Source organism: Anguilla rostrata, chromosome 12 (assembly GCF_018555375.3).
Source record: "Anguilla rostrata isolate EN2019 chromosome 12, ASM1855537v3, whole genome shotgun sequence".
NCBI classification, from domain to species: domain Eukaryota; kingdom Metazoa; phylum Chordata; class Actinopteri; order Anguilliformes; family Anguillidae; genus Anguilla; species Anguilla rostrata.
The window spans coordinates 34,093,549-34,111,210 of record NC_057944.1 but is presented as its reverse complement, the minus strand read 5'-3'; the positions used below and the strand labels follow the sequence as shown (position 1 = coordinate 34,111,210).

At 51.0% G+C, this 17,662-nt stretch overlaps 1 protein-coding gene across 1 annotated transcript in view; it reads left to right on the top strand.

Moving 5' to 3' along the window:
• nbeab (neurobeachin b) overlaps positions 1-17,662 on the top strand; it is a 316,449-nt gene that overhangs the window by 296,348 nt on the left and 2,439 nt on the right. Inside the window, exons 49-56 of the mRNA XM_064301505.1 lie at positions 2,040-2,129; positions 4,543-4,735; positions 5,766-5,837; positions 6,009-6,164; positions 7,092-7,262; positions 14,767-14,868; positions 15,336-15,532; positions 15,909-16,060. Coding sequence (XP_064157575.1) covers positions 2,040-2,129; positions 4,543-4,735; positions 5,766-5,837; positions 6,009-6,164; positions 7,092-7,262; positions 14,767-14,868; positions 15,336-15,532; positions 15,909-16,060 — 1,133 coding nt within the window. The remainder of the gene's footprint in view (positions 1-2,039; positions 2,130-4,542; positions 4,736-5,765; positions 5,838-6,008; positions 6,165-7,091; positions 7,263-14,766; positions 14,869-15,335; positions 15,533-15,908; positions 16,061-17,662) is intronic.

Below are 17,662 nucleotides of genomic sequence, written 5' to 3'. Positions count from 1 at the left end.
GTAGAAGTGCCCCCACCCCCACCCCACACCCCTGCCCCTAATATCCTTGTTCACGAACAGATCGGCTGGAAAAAGAACTGCGCTGATGTGTTCCACATGTGGCGTCCTGCGTTCTGATCTCCGTGTCCGATTACCGCGTTCGAACGCCGGACGTCCCGACCCCTCGCCCCAAAAATAGCGGTAATGAAAACTGCTCATCACTTAAAGCGCCGCCGACTGACGCTTAAATCGCTGCCAAATGTGGCGGGGCGCTGCCCGTCCCGAACCGCGCGGCCCGGGACAGCAGGACCATCCGCACGACAGAACACCGCCAATTTTTCATTTAAAAAAAAAATTTTTTTTTTTATAAGTGCCGCTCAGTGTCACGGTTCTGTCTGCTTGTGTCTGGCCCTCATGCGGTTTGACCTTAAAACCCAGCTCCCTCTGATTGGCCCTCATGCGGTTTGACCTTAAGCCCGGCTCCCTCTGATTGGTGCGTTTCACAGAGCAGGTTGTACCTGGCATCGCTGCTTCTGATGTTGATGGTTCTGTATGGGAGCCTGTAGTGTGTTATGAGAGAGCGGCTTCATTGTGTAAGGGGGGGGGGGGGCGGGGTTTGACAGACATCTACAAGCTCACCTCTGATGGTGGGGCTGGCTCTAGTCACATCAATCACTTTCTCCGGTGGCTGCCCTCCCTCCCTCCCTCTCTCCCTCTCTCCCTCCCTTTTTCCCTCCCTTCTCTCCCTCCCTCCCTCCCTTTTTCCCTCCCTTCTCTCTCTCCCTCTCTCCCTCCCTCGCACCCTTGTTCACTCTGGCTCAGGCTTCAGGCAGGAAGCTGGTGTCTTAGCCTGTGTTGTAGCGCAGCGACTGCGTGTGTGAAAACAAAACCGTCTCCTCTGTGTTGGCCTTCAGCACTTTGACTTTCCTGGAAATCATTCCACATGACCTTCCATCTCTCCCCTCCCCCCTTCCAGAAACTTCCAGATCCATATTTCATAAGAGACCCATACACTTTTCTCCTAAACTCCTCATTCATTAAGGTATTTTCTTTCTTTCCTCTGTGTGTAAATGTTTGTGCATTCAAGCATTTTCATCTGCGTTTGAGTGTATGTGCACATTAATATGTATTTGAGTATGCAAGCATGTGTGCTTGTGAGTGTGTGTGTATGTCTTTGTGTGTGTGTGTGTGTGTGTGTGCACAAACGTGTTTTTGTGTGCGTGTGTGTGTGTGCGCACATGCATGCTTGTGTTTGTGAGTATGTGTGTGAGAGTGTGTGCACATGCATGTGTGTTTATGAGTGTGCGTGTGTGTGCTTGTGATTGTGTGTTTGTGTGTGTGTATGTGTGCGCACATGCTTAGTTGTCTTCATGAGTGTGTATGTGTGCGCACATGCGTGCTTGTGTGTGTGTGTGTGTGAGAGTGTGTGCACACACATGTGTGTTTATGAGTGTGCGTGTGTGTGCTTGTGTTTGTGTGTGTGTATGTGTGCGCACATGCTTAGTTGTCTTCATGAGTGTGTATGTGTGCGCACATGCGTGCTTGTGTGTGTGTCTGTGTGTGCGCGTACATGCATGCTTGTGTGTGTGTGTGTGTGTGTGTCCGCACATGCATGCTTGTGTGTGTGTGTTTGTTCTCTCCCTTTGTTTTAAGCACAATAAGATGTAGGAGCAGGCTGCTGTGGCCCAGGCTACGTGTCACTCCAGGTTAGGCTGAGCTCGGTGGGCCTCAGGCCTGGAAATGGGAATGGTTTAGTGAAGCATGTTAATAGGAAAAGGCTTGTCTCTTCCATACTAACACTCCGATGATTCTGCGGTCTAGGGTGGGAGGGGTGGGGGGGTTGGTGAGCGCCTGGGCGAATTGGGAACGCACCCGTCTCCATCCCCACCCCCACCCCTACCCGAGAGGCATGGCTGAGTCCGGATTTGCCTGCATTGTCAAGTAACGCATTGACCCATCACTCTGATGCATATCGACTGTGACAGCAGCTCTCTCTCTCCCTCCCCTCCCCTCTCTCTCTCCCTCTCTCTCTCTCTCTCCCCCCCCCCCCCTCCCTGCAGGCGATGGAGGTGCAGATTCAGTGTTTTGGACAGACTCCATCTCAGTTGCTTATTGAGCCACATCCGCCACGAAGCTCCGCCATGCACCTGGTGAGGGCAGCGTGCATGCTGGGACTTTTTTAACAGTCCTAGTGTGTGTGTGTGTGTTTGTGCATGTGTGTGTGTGTGTGTGTGTGTGTTCGTGCGTGTGTGTGTGTGTGTTTGTGCATGTGTGCGTGTGTGTGTGTGTGTGTTTGTGCATGTGTGCGTGTGTGTGTGTGTGTGTTCGTGCATGTGTGTGTGTGTGTGTGTGTGTGTGTTTGTATTTGTGCGTGCATGTGTGTGTGTGCGTGCTTGCATGCATATGTGTGTGTGTGTGTGTGTGTGTGTGTAGGTGCATGCGAGTGTGCATGCATGCGTGCGTGTACGTGTGTGTGTGTGCATGCGTGTGTGTGCGCGCACGTGTGTGTGTGTGTGTGTGTGTGTGTGTGTGTGTGTGTGTGTTTACGTGCGTGTGTGTGAATGTGTGTTTACGTGCATGCGTGCGTATGTGTGTGGGTGTGTATGAGCTGTGAGATTGGGGTCAGAACAGTGACTGCGTGAGAAGCATGTGTCACATGACCTCAGCCGGAGGAAGTGAGGTGGATATTCACCAGGTTCAGAGAAGGATCTCTGTTCTGGACTGTTCCTTTTAAAAAAAAAAAAAAAAAAAAGAAACATTTCTCTTTCGGGTGGGATTGTGCTGCACTGCAAGCAAGCCAGGCTGGAAGCGCCAGAGACAGAACATGAACAATAAATCCCCCCGTAATCAAATACATGTGTACACATGTTCCCCACGCCCGTCTCCGGGCCGTGTGTTTATTTGTGCCAGAGTTCCATATGCGTTCATCTGAATGTGGAGGCTAACTCAGTCGTGACCACCTCACCTCACGTTGTTTTCGCAGCGCTATCGCGCGGTCGCATCAAACAACTTCAGTAGCTCGCTTTCTGTCCCCGTGGAAACAAGCTAGCGACCTTTCGCCTCCCGTGTAGATAACGTTGTGCCAGGGGGTGCTCTCTTACGCACTGGACGCAGAACTTCACTCCACACAACGGACAGTGAATTGGGCGAAACACGTAAGGAAGAGGCATCTGCTTCCCCTTTGTTCTACCCGGCTTCCCAGACGTTGAGCAGGACCGTTTGCCGGTCGTGTCCCACAGGGATAGTTTAACTCGATTCTCCACAGCCTCAGAAACAGCCCCGATTGAGTCTGCATTGTAGCAAGGCCCCGGAGCGCTGGAGTCCCTTCATAAGAGCAACATGCGCAGGCCATTCCCGTCCGGAGAGACGGAACGCGAGAGCGCGTAAATAGAAGTCGGGGGGCTCGCGGGCTGAGTCATGCTACGCGCATCAGCGATGACACGGGAGTGACGTCATACCGGCGCGCCGCTGCCATTGGCTCGCCCGGTTGCCTCCTTCTCCGGCCCTTGAGGTCGAGTCTCTAAAGCTTCCATCCATTCCATCCGTTAACTACGCCCGCTTATCGTGAGCAGGGTCGCGGGGGGGGGTGCTGGAGCCTATCCCAGCATGCATTGGGAGAGAGGCAGGAATACGCCCTGGACACAGGCCGCCAAACTATCGCAGGGCTCTAAAGTCTCTAAAACTTGGAGCCGTAAAACTTAGAGACTGTGGGTGTATTTCCTGACCGGGCGTGAACATTCCCGGGGCTTCTGCTTAGCGCTGATTCGCCGGTGGAGCTGGTTGATGAGTCACCGCGCTTGCGCTGGCTGTCACTCACAGGAAACCAGGCGGTCGGGAGAGAAAACTTGTCATCGCTGCGTTTCTGTCATTCACTATCGTACGCGGGGAGAACGTGTCAGGCAGGGAAAATGCGCTCTGGCACCTGGCCATCAACGCCCTGCCAAAAAAACGCCTCTGACAATACCTGTGCTTTATTCCCCCGTCCAATGAGAGAGGCATCGCCCTGTCATTTTCTTCCCTGATTGGCTTGGCAGCACTGGTTTCTGAATTAGATTTAATTGCATGTATTATCCATTATTTTTGTGCATTCATTATGCCTCATGCGTTTGTTTTGACTCTATACGGTTGTATTTTTAATGTGGTTTATGTGTTCCTGCAATTCATCACTCACGTTAAAATCCACCACCTCCGATTAACCCCTCACTAAACAGTTTCCATGACGCCGGGGGGGGTCCAGACCCCTTCACCCACTGTTCCACCCTGGTGTCTGTACTGGGTGCATCTTGAAGGGGGTCCCCTGTTGAGATGCCCCCCCCCCCCAAACCCCTACACCCCACCCCCCCCAGGCATGCGGCCTCCTCCTGTGTCTTTACCTTGTTTTTCCTCAAACCGCCACACTAATTGCCTCTTTTTTCCATTCTGTCTTCTTCTCTTCTTCTCTCAATCCATAATCCCGACCCCTCTGCCCCTCCCGACCCCCCTCCCCTCCCTCCCTCCCTCCATCTCTCCCCTCCCCTCCCCTCCTCTACCCCTCCCTCCGTCTTTCTCTCTTCTACTCATCAGTGTTTCCTTCCGCAGAGCCCCCTCATGTTTAAGGACCAGATGCAGCAGGACGTGATCATGGTGCTCAAGTTCCCCTCCAACTCGCCCGTCACCCACGTGGCCGCCAACACCCTGCCCCACCTGAGCGTGCCCGCCGCCGTCACCGTCACCTGCAGCCGGCTCTTCGCCGTCAACCGCTGGCACAACACCGTCGGTGAGCGGCCCGGTCACACACACACACACACACATGCAGACACACCCACACACACACACATGCACACACTCACTCACTCACACACACACACATACACATACACACACACACAACCAGACACACAGACACACACACACACACACACACACATGCAGACACACCCACACACACACACACGCACACGCAGACACACACACACACACATGCACACGCTCACGCAGATACACGCACACACGCACACACGCACACACCACACGCACAGCGCCGCACACGTCACACAGCAGCACACAACAAAACCACACACACAGACACACACACACCCTACATGCACCGTATGCCCGCCCTGCTAATGCCCCAGGGCTCTTAGCAGGTGTAGGGCCACATCTGGAGGTACAGTGCAGTTACGAATTTTGAAGGGAGCGCTTCCATGTGCCATTTGCGTGTGTCCCCCCCCGCCTGGTCCCGGCCCGCCATGCCCCACCACACCCCTCGCCCGCCCCCCCCCCATATCGCTCGCTGGGTCAGGAGGTTGGGAGGTGAGAGGCAAGGTTCCAGCAATTTAGGGCTGCGACTGCAGTGATTGTTCTACACTCCCGCTTTGTCTTCGAGCCGCATGCCCCTCCCTGCCCCGTGCGCTAATGATGAGCTGCAGCTCCGCTTGCAGCGAAGTGTGTTTTGGGTCGCAGGAATAATAAGTGATAATAAGGCCCCCTTCCGCATTTTTATGTGTGCTTTTCTGCGCGTTTAATGATGGTTTGTGCTCTGTAGCATGTGTGTGTGTGTGTGTGAGAGATAGGTGTGTGTGTGTGTGTGTGTGTGTGTAGAAGAGCGAGAGATAGGTGTGTGTGTGTGTGTGTGTGTAAGAGATATGTATGTGATGTATGTGTGTGTGTGTGTGATAGATGTGTATGTGTGTGTGGTGTGTGTGATAGGTGTGTGTCTGTGTGTGAGACAGGTAGGTGTGTGTGTGTGCGTGTGTGTGAGGTAGGTGTGCAGACTGACAGTAACAGGCTCTGTGTGTGTGGGACAGGTCTCAGGGGAGCACCAGGGTACTCTCTGGAACAGGCCCACCACCTGCCCATCGAGATGGACCCCCTTATTGGTGAGTTACCGGGACCTAAAAGGTCTGAGAGGGGCGGGGGGAAGTGTACTGGGGCGGGGGGTGTGTCTGGAAACATGTACAGTATTGTAAGTGAGGGAACTGTGCAGCGATTCTGTAAGATTTTTTCATCTGGACTCCCGTGTTCATTTCATTTTCAATGTCTCGTGTCAGCCAATAACTCTGGGATGAACAAAAGACAAATCACAGACCTGGTGGACCAGAGCATCCAGATCAACACGCACTGCTTTGTGGTGACGGCCGACAACCGCTACATCCTGGTGTGCGGCTTCTGGGACAAGAGCTTCCGCGTCTACTCCACCGAGACAGGTACCCACTCCTAATTCTGCACTGAGACAGGTACCCACTCCTAATTCTGCACTGAGACAGGTACCCACTCCTAATTCTGTACTGAGACAGGTACCCACTCCTAATTCTGCACTGAGACAGGTACCCACTCCTAATTCTGCACTGAGACAGGTACCCACTCCTAATTCTGCACTGAGACAGGTACGCACTCCTAATTCTGCACTGAGACAGGTACCCACTCCTAATTCTGTACTGAGACAGGTACCCACTCCTAATTCTGTATGAGACAGATACCACTCCTAATTCTGTACTGAGACAGGTACCCACTCCTAATTCTGTACTGGACAGGTACCCACTCCTAATTCTGCACTGAGACAGGTACCCACTCCTAATTCTGCACTGAGACAGGTACCCTCCTAATTCTGCACTGAGACAGGTACCCACTCCTAATTCTGCACTGAGACAGGTACCCACTCCTAATTCTGCACTGAGACAGGTACCCACTCCTAATTCTGTACTGAGACAGGTACCCACTCCTAATTCTGTACTGAGACAGGTACCCACTCCTAATTCTGCACTGAGACAGGTACCCACTCCTAATTCTGCACTGAGACAGGTACGCACTCCTAATTCTGCACTGAGACAGGTACCCACTCCTAATTCTGTATCTGAGACAGGTACCCACTCCTAATTCTGTACTGAGACAGGTACCCACTCCTAATTCTGCACTGAGACAGGTACCCACTCCTAATTCTGTACTGAGACAGGTACCCACTCCTAATTCTGCACTGAGACAGGTACCCACTCCTCATTCTGTACTGAGACAGCTATTCCTTGACAGAGGTGTTTCCAAGCTCGCCGGTATTGTCCATGCGGGCTCACCTGTAAGGGGTGTGGTCACTGCAGGAGCCAATCAGCACCTTTGTCTCCCCCACCTCTGCTCCACAGGAAAGCTGACCCAGATCGTGTTCGGGCACTGGGACGTGGTGACGTGTCTGGCCCGGTCCGAGTCCTACATCGGGGGCGACTGCTACATCGTTTCGGGGTCCCGGGACGCCACGCTGCTCCTGTGGTACTGGAGCGGGCGGCACCACATCATCGGAGACAATCCCAACAACAGTGAGTGTGAGCAGGGGGGAGGTGCCCAAGCCTCAGACACGGGCTGAGAGCGGTGCTGTGGGCCTGGGCTACGGGGCCCAGCGGTGCTGCTTCCTCACCCAATGCCCCAAACACACACAAAACCTGAAGGGTGGAACTGTACCCTAAAGCTCCAGCCAAGCCAGTGAGAGCCCCAGCCTGGCCCTGGAATTGGCTCACCCTTTCAGGCGTGTGATTAGAACGTTCTGAACCGAACATTCTAATGCTGATGTCACAATCACTGCGGGAAACTGACAGCGATGGCATTCCAGAACACTGATTTAGAATTTTGATAAAACCTGTTCTTTCCATAGAAAAACCTACTCTTCAAACGGTTCAAGGTTCATTTCTATCAGGAATGACAGCCATCATGACTGTGATGCAATTATAAAAACTATTTTCCATTCAAATGATTGAGAAGTGTCTACACTGTAAAAATGGTATAGGACCGATATAGAAATTATTTAACGCAATCCATAGCGTAGCCGGTCGAGCTCTCTTCCATTCGTGCTCGGAAGCGTATGTGTTAGTAACACCCCGTGGATGTGGAACACCAGCTAAAGGTTTATAGTCTCTGATATATCGTCCCGGTTATAGTTATAGTTCCCAGTGGAGACGGCCCTTATCGCTGGAGCAGGAGGCCTTGGACACTAAGTGCTGGAGTTGGGCAGCCGCGCAGTTGACCACGCTGTAGCTCTGCATCGTGTGACAGCGCGCCTGTGTAACTGGCCAATCAGGCGCCGCCATGGACCCACTCCTGGTAAATGTGCTTAATTAGCGTCCCTGCCCTTATAGAGGAGGCCGTCACTGTTGCCCTGCAGGGGAAACGCAGGAGACAGTGGATGAACAGGGAATGTACTGCCCATAATTACAGGGGATGGATCAACCTATTTCTCCTTAGCAGACCTCCCCATCAGGCGGTGAAGGGCGGGGGGGGGGGGGTAAATGCTTTGATTCGTTGTGTGCGGGTGCGTGCATCACCAGCGGGGGAAAAAAAGTGCGGATGCCTGTCTGTTCGCCGACCTCCTCGGCTTGTGCTGTGATTTTCGGTGCTGAGCGCGCTCTGTTCCCATAATTCCACCTGTCGTTACCGGACAGGAACGCGTCTGAGCGGTTTGTCGATAAAACGCGGAAAGAATGGGGTAAAACTTTCGCGAAGGCGAGAAGGGCGAGTGTGTGTGTGTGTGTGTGTGTGTGTGTGCGCGTGCACCTTTCTCCCCTCCAAGCGGAGTAAAGATCTAAGCAGAAAGGATGTGTTTCTTCTGCCTTCTGTAATGAGAGGCGTGTTGGAGTCGGAGATGGAAGAAACAAGGAAAATTGAGGGTGGTGGAGGGGGTGAGATGGGGGGGTGGATGGCGTGGAGGGGGGGGGGGTGGTAGTGTGGTTTTTCCAAGTGTCAGATGCTACAGGAGCTCTGGTTTAGGTACCAGCGTTTTATAATTAACTTCACTGCAGCTCAGACAGTTAATTAAGAATTTCAGCTTGGTTGCCTCCAATTAGCAGAGGGCAGATTCACTCTTGTTACCAGAGAAGGAAAACAGAATCCCCTTGATACCTACAGAGATAGTGCTTACTGCGCACCTCCCAGACACAAAGACAGGCCTACGGACACACGGGGGGACGGGGGGGGCGGGGGGGCGGGGGGTCCAGGGCGAAGGACAAGCACTCTTTTTGTTTTTAACTGACTCCCGGAGTAGCTGCAGAACGGGCAGTGGGCGACTTAAAAGCACCAACAATATTCACTTTTGTTGAGGTGTTCGAGGTTGTGATTTATTATATTAATGCTAGAGTTTACGTATGAAAAGTGTACATCATAAAGTTCCTCAGTATCTCTCTCCATAAAGTGCATAGTAAAAAAAGTATCATTTGTCGTACGTTTGCAGGTGTGGGTATGCAGACTGATTTCTGGGGTGCATGGCTATTTTAGGATCTTAATTGTTCTTTATTGTTAAATTGTTTAATTACCCCTATATATGTGTGTGTGTGTGTGTGTGTGTGTGTGTTTGTGTGTGTGTGCATGTTTTTTGTGATAAAGAATCAGTCTGACATTTTTTGAGAGAGCATGTTGTGAGCTACTACAGCGAACAGCACGTACCCTTCCAGAAAACCATTCAGTATAGTCCAGCGTATGAGTGAATTAGCGTTAGTGTGTACTACTGGTTTGAAAATTTAGGATAATTGGTTGGAATAAAACCAGCTTTTGCTCTGAACCCCCCTGTGCACCCTGCATAAGAAACTGACAAAGACATCAGTAAAAAAAAAAATATTTAAAAAATACAAATTCCTAAGTCTGGCACATATCTTCACTACAGTTAGTTTTAATTTCACCGAGGAGAGTACTTTAAACAGTCCCCAGGACTCTTAATACTTTTGAAAAATTGCCTATAAGAAATGAGGCAAATGTTCAACTCAATTTAGAGGGCAGACTTCATATACACATTCAGGAAAGTAAGGGGAAGTGTGTGTGATGGATTTCCTGAGCCACTCTGGGTGAAGAACAGTGCACTCTAGTGGCTTTGTGCAGGAAGGACAACTTCAGGAAAATCATTTGTGTCATTTGGCAATCCTGAGAACATTTTTTGCATTTATACATCATTTTAAAATGCCTTGGCTTTCCATTTTGTATTTACATCCAAACAAGAGAGTAAATTCAATACTGAAACAATGCATTCATTTTCTGTGATGTTTTAATTTTAAACTACGAAATGAGAGTGCTCAAGTCTGCTTTGTGGAATGAAAGAACAAGATTGTTTTAGAATGTAAATAATTCATTTCGGAATCCTATTATGTCTTAAGTTCTTTCAAAGCAGTATTAGTATACATCTTTAATACAGTTGCCGTTGCTGTATGAAAAGGCCGTGATTGGTCTTTAAGTGTCCTCTCTGTACACCAATCACTGTAGAGACGCTTTCCCAGGCATCTGAAAGAGGTCTAAATGGCTCCAGTGGAATTGACTCACTTCAGCATAAAATTGTATTTATGGAATAGAAGAAGGTGCATTTCTTGTAACGGCTGCATGTTTACGCGTCAGTAGCTGTGTCTGATTCCCCGCGAAAGTATTTGTTCCTGTATCTGTGTTTGTTCCTGTATCTGTGTTTGTTCCTGTAGCTGTGTTTGTTCCTGTAGCTGTGTTTGTTCCTGTATCTGTGTTTGTTCCTGTAGCTGTATTTGTTCCTGTAGCTGTGTTTGTCCCTGTAGCTGTATTTGTTCCTGTATCTGTGTTTGTTCTTGTAGCTGTATTTGTTCCTGTAGCTGTGTTTGTTCCTGTATCTGTGTTTGTTCCTGTAGCTGTGTTTGTTCCTGTAGCTGTGTTTGTTCCTGTAGCTGCGTTTGTTCCTGTAGCTGTGTTTGTTCCTGTAGCTGTGTTTGTTCCTGTAGCTAGCTCGGCCCCTCCCTGCCGAGGCCTGCGCGTTAGCGGTTCTGCGGGTTCGATAACCTCCGCGGCGCGGGAGGGGAGGGCGTCCCCAAGGTCGCTGGGTATTTGCTCCCATGCTTCTCAGACGCGGTGCAGAAAATTGATTTTGCGAGGCTCGGAGAAAAGGCTGCGTGTGTCGCGAGCGCGTGATAATTAAAATGACTTCCAGCTCAATCAAAAGCCGCCCTGGACCTCCCTGCACCTACCCCCCCCACCCCTCACCGCCCGTCTTCGGCGTTTGGGGCGAATTTGCACAGAGTAATTGCGGTGCCGAGCTCGGAGTGGAGTGTGGAGGGGTGGCTGGGCGTGTCCCTTGGGTGGGGAGGGGGGGGGCTGATTAAATCTATTGTCAGGGTAGGTGAGCTGGACTCGCTGGGGGTCCCCAGGGCCCCCTCTCCTGACACATGTTCCATTCAGGCCCTGCCGCTGCTGGGCTGAACCGCGTCACAGTGCCACTCTCAGCACAGTCTCTCCAGCCTGCACAGTCCCTGGAGTAGCTCTGTGCCATTACCCAGCATGCACTGTCTCTCCAGCACACAGTCCCTGGGGTCGGCTCTGTGCCATTACCCAGCATGCACTGTCTCTCCAGCCTGCACAGTCCCTGGAGTGGCTCTGTGCAGTTACCCAGCATGCACTGTCTCTCCAGCCCACACAGTCCCTGGAGTGGCTCTGTGCAGTTACCCAGCATGCACTGTCTCTCCAGCCCACACAGTCCCTGGGACCGGCTCTGTGCAGTTACAATACCCAGCCTGCAGGGGAGGTGTGGACAGGAGTAGTGGAGCTCTCTCTCTCTCTCGCTTGCTCTTGCTCTCTCTCCCTGTCTCTCTTTCTGCATCTCTCTATCTGTCTCCCTATCTCTCTCTATCTCTCTTTCTCCTCCTCCTCTTGTTCCTCATGCTCCTTTTCTGCTTCACTCAGGCAAAAAGGTGTAACAAAGTGTCTAAATTGGTACAATGCTTGTCACTGGGGTGGAACCCTGTTGTACCCCTAACGCTGGGTTTTCAGGATATATTTTGAAAATTGGTTCCTTAAAAGAAAAATGTACCACCACTGTACCTGGACTCTGCACTGTGGTGTAACGTGTACATATTCATAAACACTGTACCATACCAGGCAACGAACCTGACCCTGCTCACCTCAATGGACCCATTGCTATGCAGTGTTTTTAAAGATACTCTAGGGTCAGTTGGTCTCCTCTTCATACGTAAAATGAACTTCTCTAGTTTAGAGTTTAGAGTTCCGGGGCTGACTGTTAAAGGTTCGTCTGAGAAATCGGACGACTGGTTGTAATGGTTTTCAGTGGCCGCCATATTTGTTTCCCCCTGGCGTTCGTTGGAAGACTCCTCTGTTTTTCCTTTAAGAACGATGTTTGCTTCTCCCCTCCGGCAGTGTATCGATCCCGCCCAGCACTAACGATGCTTTGGTTTCAAATTGCAGTGATCGTGTTAATTACACTGAGGGCTACTTTAATTATTGCGCTCGCGCCTGGTTGATTGTGTGCACTCATGCCAGATAGCCTGGAGGAACAGCTAGCCTGAACCCACTGCCACAGAGAGAAGGCTTAGAATTCAGTTCCACAGCCATTTACATTTACGTGAGTGATCTGCAGAAATTATACATGTTAGACTGGAGGTCACTTTCGCACAGCCAGACCAACAACATTAGAGAAACAGCACTTGTGCATGGATTCCTACATGCTGTGTCAGCCAGTCTTGTAAGTGCATTGTTAATACCAGCCTCCCTTATAACGTCCAAAAAGGATGAAGCTTCTTATGAAAAAATTGTATTATTTTTTTCTTCTTTAAAAATTATTATTAGTTCATGTTCTTGTTTTCTTTAATGTATATATTTTTTAAAGATAATAATACATTTATGTTAAAATACTTTGATCAAAGTTCTAAGAGCAGTGTACCTCCCAGGATTGGAACCCGTAGTCCTCAATTAACCTGTATCAGCTGTGAGGTACAGCACAGTGACACACTTCTTAGTGTCCAGGCTGGGTGGAGAGCAGTGGACAGAGATGGTGGTAGGGGTGCCGGCAGTAAGTTCCTAAATGAGAGAGGGAGAGAGAAAGAGAAAGGCAGAGACAGAGAGAACGAGAGGGAGAGAGGGACATATATAGAGGGAGAGAGAGAGGGAGTGGGGCTTATATGGAAAGACAGAGAATACGCATGGGAGAGAGAGGGGACCATTACAGCTGTGATGGAGGAGTCAGCGGGCCATAGGTGTCCTGCCGGAGCACCAAACTCCACGTTGACCTCTGCCCCCTGCCCGTCATCAATCACATGACCCAGGCAGGAAAATCCATTCACTTCCCACTCACGGCTGGGACCGGTGGCGTTTATGTGACCATTACAGAGGGGAAAGGGCTTTTCAGGGGCGTACGGTGCACCACACACACAGTCCATCACGGCTGCGCGTGATTGGCTGAGGAGGCTTAAGGTTTGTGGCTGCAGGTGCTGGTGGCCTTTTCACCAGAGAAGTACAGACAAGTAAAAGCCCAGCTTATATGTGCATACCAGTGCATGTTATTTATCTATTTAAGTTAACACGCTATTTAAATTAAAATAAATGTGAACGTATTTCTGGAGGAAGCCAGATTGGGTGTATATTCTGTACAGGTGTAGTTTAACCAGTTAAGGTGCATATGCTGTACTGGTGCAGTTTAACCAGGTAAGGTGCATATGCTGTACTGGTGCAGTTTAATCAGGTAAGGTCCATATGCTGTACTGGGGTAGTTTAATCAGGTAAGGTGCATATGCTGTACTGGGGTAATTTAATCAGGTAAGGTGAATATGCTGTACTGGGGTAGTTTAATGAGGTAAGGTGCATATGCTGTAGGGGTGTAGTTTAATGAGGTAAGGTGCATATGCTGTACTGGGGTAGTTTAACCAGGTAAGGTGCATATTCTGTACAGGTGCAGTTTAATCAGGTAAGGTGCATATGCTGTACAGGTGCAGTTTAACCAGGTAAGGTGCATATGCTGTACAGGTGTAGTTTAATGAGGTAAGGTGCATATGCTGTACTGGTGTAGTCTAATCAGGTAAGGTGCATATGCTGTACAGGTGTAGTTTAATGAGGTAAGGTGCATATGCTGTGGATTTGTAGTTTAATCAGGTAAGGTGAATATGCTGTACAGGTGTAGTCTAATCAGCTAAGGTGCATATGCTGTAGGGGTGTAGTTTAACCAGGTAAAGTGCATATGCTGTACAGGTGTAGTCTAATCAGGTAAAGTGCATATGCTGTAAAGGTGTCGTTTAATCAGGTAAGGTGCATATGCTGTAGGGGTGTAGTTTAATCAGGTAAGGTGCATATTCTGTACAGGTGTAGTTTAATCAGGTAAGGTGCATATGCTGTAGGGGTGTAGTTTAATCAGGTAAGGTGCATATGCTGTAGGGTTGTAGTTTAATCAGGTAAGGTGAATATGCTGTACTGGTGCAGTTTAATCAGGTAAGGTGCATATGCTGTACAGGTGTAGTTTAATCAGGTAAGGTGCATATGCTGTACAGGTTGAGGGTCTAAAAGCTCTTGTACAGGTTTTATAATAAGTGCCCACAGAGGAGTGACCTCTTGACCCCCCTCTTGTTCCCCTTCATTGACGGCTTTTGACGTTGCCAGGTAGCAACTTTTGCCATCCCACGCACCGGCCCGGTTTGGACGGCCCAGACAGGCCGCCCAGAAAGACGACAGCAGGCGGGCCTAGCCCCCTCCGCCACTGTGAGTAGCTGTCGTTTTCCAGGGGGAGGAAAGGCACTTTTCCTTTTTTTGTTGTTGCTATCTTTCAGTTGAGGCACTTTTTTATTTAACAAAAAAAGGGAACAGGCTTTTCTTCCACCCTTGGAGGGTGTGCCCTACCCAGTTTCAGGATCTTTCTCTCTTTCTTTCTTTCCCTCTCTCTCCCTCCCCCTTTCTCTCTCTCTCTCCTCCTCCCTTTCTATCTCTCTCTTTCTTTCTCTCCCTCTCTCTCCCTCCCCCTTTCTGTCTCTCTCTCTTCCTCCCTTTCTATCTTTCTCTCCCCCTCTCTCCTCCCCCTTTCTCCCCCCTCCCCCCTCTCTCTGTCCTGTGTTCTAGGTGATTACCCAGCACCCCGGGCTGTGCTGACTGGTCACGATCACGAGGTGGTGTGTGTGTCCGTCTGTGCGGAACTGGGCCTGGTCATCAGTGGTGCCAAAGGTCAGCCTCACCCCCCTCCCCTCCCACCTCACACCCCTCCCCTCCTCTCCCCTTCCACCTCACACCCTTCCCCTACCGCCTCACATAATACTTGTCTTACAGATGTCTAATACATGTCCTGAATGACAAAAACATGAGGTGAAAATACTTTCAAAAATACTGTTTTGTTTTCACTGAATGTCCCCGGTAGTATAGGTTTCAGTGTAGTAGAATATATGGTTCTTTGAGATTCAGTTCAGAGACCCGTGGCCCCTGCGCGGGACAGAAATGAATTGCCGGGTCTTAAGAGAATTTGAACGGCAGATAGTTGTCATGGAAATAGTGAAATATTATAAATAAATCTTCTGCGCTGTAGCCCTGCGGTACTGTATTGCGACACTGACCCCCGTGTCAGCGTTGCGTTGGGTCTGCGTGTGAGGGAGCAGCCGAGGGGGGAGCCGGGGTTGATGTGGGTCACGTGTTAACAGAGGGGCCCTGTCTGGTGCACACCATCACGGGGGACCTGCTGCGGGCCCTGGAGGGCCCCGATAACTGCCTGTGCCCGCGGCTGATCTCCGTGTCCAGCGAGGGCCACTGCATCATCTGCTACGAGCGCGGCCGCTTCTGCAACTTCAGCATCAACGGCAAGCTGCTGGCGCAGATGGAGGTCAACGACTCCACCCGGGTGAGTCAGACCGCCGCGTCTCCCGCCTCTCACTGGGGAGGGGGGGGGGGGGATGAGGGATAAGAATGTATTTGTAAAAATAAACCTTTAAAGCATGACAAGCACTTCCAGATCCTCTACTTAGGTCTGTCAGCCATTAATGGGTTTTCAGCTTCACAGCTTGTGGTATAAGCTAAAATTTCTTTTTTTCAATATGGTTGCATATTAATAATGTTTCCCATGAATCTGTATGCTTGTTAAAGAGCATAATTTTCTTAGATCAGAGGCCATTGCTGTGGGCTTTTACTGTGTAGTGTGTGGGACTGTGGTGTGTTTCACCTATTGGGGTACCCTAAACCCTAGAGTGACTCTGCCCCCCTCCCCCCCCCTTTCTCAGGCCATCCTCCTGAGCAGTGACGGACAGAACCTGGTGACGGGCGGGGACAACGGGGTGGTGGAGGTGTGGCAGGCCTGCGACTTCAAGCAGCTCTACATCTACCCCGGCTGCGACGCCGGCATCCGAGCCATGGACCTGTCACATGATCAAAGGTGAGCGTCCGCCCTGCCCGGCCTGCTGCCTGCAGCCAGCCTGTCTGTGGGCCTGGCTGCCTGTCTGTGGGCCTGGCTGCCTGTCTGCGGGCCTGGCTGCCTGTCTGTGGGCCTCTCTGTGGACCTGTCTGTCTCTCTGTGGACCTGCTGCCTGCAGCCAGCCTGGCTGCCTCTCTGTGGGCCTGGCTGCCTCTCTGCGGGCCTGGACTTTAGAGAACATGCTGGGATACCAGGACACCCTGGCCACGTGAACAGGAGCGACGCCGTGTGCGTGCTTCGCCTGTAGTTGCGAAGCCCAGCATTGCTGATGTGTTTCTTAGCTGTTGGCTCACAAATCAGGGGTTGTGGGGGGAGATTTCAGGCCTGTTTTTTTTTTTCTTATAGAAAAGGGGTTGCTATAGAAATGGCGAGAATATGTTGTGATGCAAACAGTCTGGTGGGCGTCCAAGGCTTTGTCTACCCTTGTCACGACTGACGCACGTGCATGCACATGCACATGCACGCACGCACGCATGCACGCACACACACACACACACACACACACGCACGCACACAGACACACACACTTCTCTGCGCGGCCTTGGACGTTTGCGGGCCGTCCATGGACCGTGGACCTGAGGGTAAGATGGCGGTAGCCTAGGAGACGGCGCCAGCGCAGAGGCCAGGTTGTCTGGTGCTCGTCAGCTGGCTGCGGAGGAGGAGGAGCCGATATGATCACGTGATCCTGGAAGCAGGGAGGTGAGCCGCTGGGACGATGTCTAAAACGCCCCCCCGGCCCCGGCCTGAGAGAACCGACAGCTCCCATGACCAACTCCACTAGCCCTTAACGTGCGACACGTTTACAAAGAGCGTTTCTGTTTTAAGTGCGCAGTCATCAGCACAGTCAGCCTTACAATGAGCCACAGTGTCTGCGTGCACTTAGTGCAGCATCCGCGTGTTTGATTCCTTTCTCGCAATTATCATTTAGTATTTCGGTTTTTCCCTCTGTTGTCCCATGGAAAAACTGAATCTTTTAACTGTAACGATGACAATGACGACGTTCAGATCCCCTGACCTAGCGACAGGTTAGAGGTTTTTTCGGGGGGGGGCAGGGGGGCGGTGTCCTGTTCTGATTGGAGTTGTAGTCACGGTAACCGGGCCGCCGGGCTGTGTCCCAGCGCCGCGGCGGTGTGTCAGTTAGCAGAGCGGTACGGTGTTTTTCGGGAGGAGCCCCCAGGGTGTATCGCTGTAGCCTGCTCCTGTGAGGGCTCTGCCTTCCCTAAACGCCCGGGCCTCAGGGACCCGGCTCCCCACGGACAGAGCTGCTCGGCAGAGCCCTTCCTCTGTTCCAGAGGCCTTTTTATTCGGCTTTAATTCACCGGTTTAGTGTCCCTAACAAGCTTTTTTAATGCCTCAGAAACTGAGCTGCACGTGCAAACAATCTCTGTTTCTCTCTCTCTCTCTCACACACACTTTATACTAAGCACTGGGGGAGTTACTGAACACAAGTGTGGGGAAGTGTGCATTCAGTTAAACTGATCATTTCAAGATAATGAATCAATTTCTGTTTGTCTGTTGTGGGCTGCTGGGGACCGCTATGGGACTGAAGAGATTTTGGGGAGG